Here is a 6,236-nt window from a genome sequence, read left to right on the forward strand (position 1 = left end):
GCCAAAGAATAATTTTCATACACAATGCACACTCCGGTGCAAAAATGACATGTTAAAACCCTAATTTTTCATATTTTTCTCAATAAAGGCAAAATTCAACATTTATTACATTTCTGTGATTCCAAAAGAAGTTTGGTCCTTGTCCACATATCAAATACATAAATTGAGTGTCAAAAAGTGTTCTTGGGCACACATTACAAGTCTTAAAGTAAATATGACATTTTTAACCTAGCTATACATTATAACTTTAAAAGTAAAACTTAAACATGCTAACACTTATATGTGAACAAGAATACATTTAAAAGAACTCCAATCTAACGAAACAACCTAAGAATATTATGCATCTCGGAACCACGTCTTTTTGCCTGAAATGGGTTGCATTCAGTGAGGGGTGAGTAAATCGTATTACTCGTAAGGAATGAGCATGCATAGACGTAAGTTTTTACAAAGTTATCACATTAACATGAAATAATTCAAAATGATTATGCCACCTAATGTCTATGTCAAAAGTGAGACTAAGGGATCATCTCAAGCTACTCATGCAATTGAAATGAACTACGGTATACAAGTATACATGCTCCAGTATATAAAACAATGTTAAAACATGATACACGACATATAAGTATATAATTTCAAGTATACTAAACCATATTAAAACAAGTTATACGATGTTTAAGTATACCTACACAAGTATACAATTAATATGAAAATCTCGTAAATCAAGTACACAAACACAAGTATACTAAGCCAAATGAATTGCGCATAAGACAAGTATACACGACACAAGTATACTAAATGAAATCTATACACATGAAGTAAGTCTACGAGTTCAAGTACACTAAAAAATATTCAAATACACAAACAAGTACACTAGTTTAAGTATACAAAATGAAGCTTAAAAGTACAAGGCAAACACCAATCCATAAGCTACAAGTAATCCATGATTAACTACTTAGGATTTAATGAGAAATCAAATAGTGAAAAAAGTAGGACACTTGGTTACTGGCCAAGCAAGTTATTCTGAGTAATTACGAGCCGCAAAGAACTATCTAGTGCGCGTGTATAAGTTATTCCGAGCAATTACCATCCACAAGGTACTACCTATGCACACTTCATATGACTAAGGAAACTCTTGTTGCCGTACTAGAGCCAAACTCTAGCCATCACATGTAATTTTCCTTATAAGCCTTTCAAAATCAAAAAGTTTAAAACTTATGCAAAATCAATAAGTTAAACCAAACACATACAAAGTCAAATAATGTATAGGAATCACTTTCCATGCACGAGTAAGGTTGAATACACACAAACCATGTCCTAGAGTTTCAAGTCTACAATGAAATTTAAGATGTCGAATTTTCAAGGTGCGATTTATTACATGATATAACAATATTATTTCAATATCGAAAACATAATCTCATCCAAACAATCCCTAATTAACATATGTTAAACAATATAGCATGGTCATTACATAAACCAACTCAAAAACTAAATTATGTCATTGGAACAACAAAATAGAATTTAATTAAAATACGATAATAAATCTCTAGATTCTAAAGCAACTCCAAATGGCCCCAAATTGATATACACGAGTGAACAAGTCCTAGGCATTACAATCTTCAAGTTAAAAACTCAATCAAGTCAATGGAACCATTAACTAGTTTTTAATTAATTCATTTAATTTAAAATCTCTAGATTTCAAAACTTATCCAAATGCTCTCAATTTAACATAGGTTAAAGAACATACCAAGGCTTATTTTAATATCACATTACAAGTTGATTTTATGCTAGTTACAACCATGTGAATTAAACTTTCAAACAAGTGAAATATTAAATAAAAGTTTTAATACTTATTCAAATAATTCTAATTTAATATATGTTAATGAACATATCAAGGCCTAATTTAATAGCATGCGACAATTTAATTCTAAGCTATATACAATCATGAGAATTAAATCTTAAACATAATAAATAATTAAATTAAATTTTAAAACTTGAATAAAGGCATGCTTACAAGTTGTATATGCATATAAAATAATCAATACAACATTAATATAAACCTAAGACATTCATGACCTCAATTTGAGATAAAATCTCAAATCCCCATCGAAATGAAACCGCTTTAAATCCTATGAAACTTCGGAGTTTTGTCGGGAACAATAAGGTGAACATTAAACCCCAAGGAGGTCACACCAAAATCCAAACTTGGCTTCAAACCCGAACTCGGAAAATGGCCAAAATGGAATTCCAATCGGTTGGAATCGAAGGCCTCGCCAAGGCGGACATTAAACATTGAGGCATTATGGCATTTTACTAAAGGGAAGTGGCCTAAAAAAGAAGAAAGGAGGTGGCAAACATGTGAGGAGCTTTGGCTGGCCATGGGGAAGAGCATAGTTGTTAAAGGCTCAAGGCGCACAAAAGTGCAAATGCTTCCTGGAGCCTGAGGCGCAAGGCACAAGGCGAGGCGCGCGCCCAACTGAAGCAAGGCACGCGTTGGAAAAAACAAAAAAACAAAACCCACCCAATAAAGTATTAAAGATGCAATAGTATATATAAAGATGTAAAAGTTAACTAAATGAATTACTTAAGTTAAATATTCAACATAAAGATGCCAAAACCAAGTAAATCAAGTATTTAAGTTCAAAACAGTGAATAATCAAACATATTAACATAAAGATGCCAAAGTCAACTAAGGAGAAGTATAATATAAAACTAAAATAAACATAAACATCATTTCTTCCTAAGAAGACAACACCAATGAATCTAAATATCATCCTCGTCATCAATAAGCATAACATCATTTTGATCGTCACTAAATGATTCATAATTCTCAGGATCCTCTTCTATCTCATTTGAATCATCATCATCCTCATCCACAAGTCGAACTGAAGAACTTCCTGCTCCCTTTGTTAATAACCGTGAACTAGAACTAGATTTTGATCTAGTAGACCGTTGCGGCCTGCTAGCCTCTCCAATACCAGCAAAATTAGCAACATCACCCCATGTCAAGCAATCATCTTCATAGACTAGATCATGTTCTGCATCAGAATCATCCATCCTCACCATTAACCACTCGTTGCTCTCATCAATGTCATCGAGTAAAATGGGATCAAGAGTGTCATGCATATTATATCGACGCCTCAATGCTCTATTATATTTAATGAACACTAAATCATTCAAAGTTGTTTGAGCGAGCCTATTTCTTTTCTTGTTATGAAGCTGCAATAAATTCAACTTTAACTAGTAAGTATAAAAAATTAAAATTTTAACTTTCAACAATTAAATTACAAACCTAGTTAGTAAATAGTATATACTTACATGCTTAAACACGCTCCAATTTCGTTCACAACCAGAAGAACTACAAGTATGGTTTAAAACCTTTATAGCAAACTTTTGGAGAAGTTTTGTTGACTTGTCATAAGCTTCCCACCAATTAGTTATTAAAAAAAATTAATTATGATGTTTAGCAACTTTAGTTTCATCTTTCTATCGACTCTATTGTCAAAATAATTTTAACACTTAGCTATACTAACTTAATATACTTTACCACTTTACCTGGTCCTCGTGTATTTCTCTGTCTAATAGCAAAGGGATTACCAAAGAGGCCCTCAGTTTTAGAATATAAGGACAACTCCTCAGTAATTTTGTCTTGGTCTTTGATATCTGGGATTAACCTTGCAATGCATGTATACAAACCCTTTGCAATGCATGCATACAAACCCTTTGCAATGCATGCATACAAACCCTTTGTAATCTCTTCATCTTCTTCAATTTTAGGATTTGAATAAAAGTATTTTGGGTTCAAATAATAACTTGTTGCATGCAAAGGGCGATGAAGTTGAACATTCCACCTCTTATCAATTATTTGAAAGATATCCTTGTATTTGTCTTCTACTTCCCCAAATGATTTTGCAATGGCATCTTTAGCCCTATCCATAGCCGCATAAATGTATCCCATGGGAGGTTTTTTCTCGCCATCAACTAATCTCAAAACCGGAATAAGAGGACTGGAAACCTTAAGGCTAAAGACAATGTTGTTCCAAAAGGAAGGCATCAAAACATAAGAAGCAACTCTTTTACCGGCTTCCTCTTTCGCCCATTTACTACGATTCCATTCTTCTGAAGCAAACATCTTTCTCAAGTTATTCTTTTGCTTGTGAATACTTGATAACATGATGAAACATGTAGCAAATCGAGTCTTAGCGGGCCTAAGCAACTCCTTTTTATGATGAGTAAAGTTCCTCATAATGTTCAACAACTTTGGACACATATAGATATAACTATTCAACTCCACTGCCCTCTGCATTGTTCTAGAGATGAACGGTATTTTCCCAATGTCTTCCAACATCAAGTCTAAGCAATGAGCAACACATGGTGTGTAATACAAATATGGGTTTTCTTTCTCTAACATCCTCCCTATTTGAAACCAAACGGAAAAAAGAAAAAATGATATAAAGAATATGAGTAAATAAAAAAAGATTTAAATTATATATTTGTAAAGAATTTACATACTTTAAAAGTTATAAATATTGAACATTCTTACCGGCAGACTTATTGCTTGATTCACTATCTGTGACGACTTGGATGACATTTGCTACTCCAATGTGGTTCACAAATTTATTAAGTAAGTCAAACATCTTTGCACCATCCTTTGAAAAAGAAGAAGTATCTATCGATTCAATAAACATGGTTCCCCTTGGACTATTTACTAGGAAATTAAGCAATGTTCTCCCTCTCTTATCTGTCCACCCATCTGCTATTAATGAGCATCCAAAATTTGACCACTCCTCTCTATGGTCATTCATCAAAGCATTTGTATTATCCAATTCCTTCCTAAGCAAAGGAACTCTCACCTCGTGATAACTAGGTGGTTTCATGCCAGGACCATATTGTCCAATTGCTTCAACAACCTCAGCAAAGCTATCATACTTAACAGCATTGAATGCAATTCCTGCATCATACATCCACCTTGCAAAAGCAGCACACGCTCTTCCTTTCAACTCTTTCTTGTATGCATTATTAATGGTTGTCTGTTTTCCCCCCTCCTTTCTTTTTTGTACCACAATTTCCGGTCTGGGAGTGAAATATAAATCAATCGGTCCCTTTTGCTTTTGCATTTTTGAGGAATTGACACTAGCACTGCCACTACCTGCACTAGCTACCCTTTTTCCCCGATTGTTAACTTCCATAACGTCATCCTCATCCTCTCCATCAAGGAAATTAATTTCATCACCAGGCAACAAATTTATTTGCTCTTTTTCTTCCTTTTTCTTACTCATGTACTCTTTGATTTCTTCTCTAACACTAGATGGGCATCTTGTGCATGCACTCACATTTTTATACCCTCCAGCTAAGTGTTGCTTAGCCCGATAAATACCTCCTTTTGTAACTTTTGCACAAAAGTTACAAGTGACGGCATTTGTATCTTTCAGATTCTCCAAATGTGAGTAATTCCATGCTGGATCCTTTCTTGAACCATCACTAGGCATCTTTTAAAGTACAAACTACAATCAAATTCAAGATACCAAAATAATAACATGATTAGCATCATGTAATTAGTGTCTACAACAACTTTGACAAAAAAAAAAAAAAAATTACAGAGCTTCAAAGAATCAAAGGCATATATGGACACTGCATGATAAATTTTATATGAGATTTATCAACTATATGAGATGTAATATATATGCATATATGGACTGCATGATACCATATAGGCATATACCAACTGATACGTATACTACAATTTATTCCAGCAGCACAGAATTGTAAAGTTGTAAACTACAATTTATTCCAGCACAGAATTGTAAAGTTATAAACTAAAATTTATTCCAGTAGCACAGAATTGTAAAGTTGTAAACTACAATTTATTCCAGCATAGAATTATAAAGTTGTAAACTACAATTTATTCCAGCAACTCAGATTATAAAAAAATAAAAAACAAAAATAAAAGAAGAGGTTGAAGAGCAGAAGCAGAGAGAGCCGAGAAGAAGAATAGAAAAAAAAAAATAAGAAAAAAAAATCAGAGAGAGGCTGAGAGCTGAGAGAAGAAGAATAAAGGGAAAAAGAAAAAAAAAAATACAAAAAAAAAAAGAGAAAAAAAAAGAGGCTAAGAGCCGAGAGAAGAAAAAAAAAAAAAAAAAGAAAAGGAAAAAAAAAAAAAAGTGCAGAGGAGAAAAGAAAAAAAAAAAATAAAAAAATGAAGAAGAGCCGAGACTCGGCTCAAAGAAAAAAAAAATAAA

General features: G+C 33.0%; 1 protein-coding gene across 1 annotated transcript; it reads right to left on the bottom strand.

Annotated features, from left to right (window-relative positions):
* Positions 1-2,760: 2,760 nt before the first annotated feature.
* Positions 2,761-5,486, bottom strand: LOC132314068 (uncharacterized). Its single transcript, XM_059812983.1, has 4 exons — positions 4,541-5,486; positions 3,553-4,413; positions 3,316-3,419; positions 2,761-3,216 (listed from the first exon to the last, which is right to left on the bottom strand). The coding sequence occupies exons 1-4, from the start codon at positions 5,484-5,486 to the stop codon at positions 2,761-2,763; spliced, it is 2,367 nt and encodes a 788-aa protein (XP_059668966.1).
* Between the last annotated feature and the right edge of the window lie 750 nt (positions 5,487-6,236).

The sequence above is a fragment of the Cornus florida genome, unplaced genomic scaffold (assembly GCF_030987335.1).
Source record: "Cornus florida cultivar Cherokee Brave unplaced genomic scaffold, ASM3098733v1 CherokeeBrave_3.0.0_Hap2_Chr06, whole genome shotgun sequence".
Taxonomy (NCBI): domain Eukaryota; kingdom Viridiplantae; phylum Streptophyta; class Magnoliopsida; order Cornales; family Cornaceae; genus Cornus; species Cornus florida.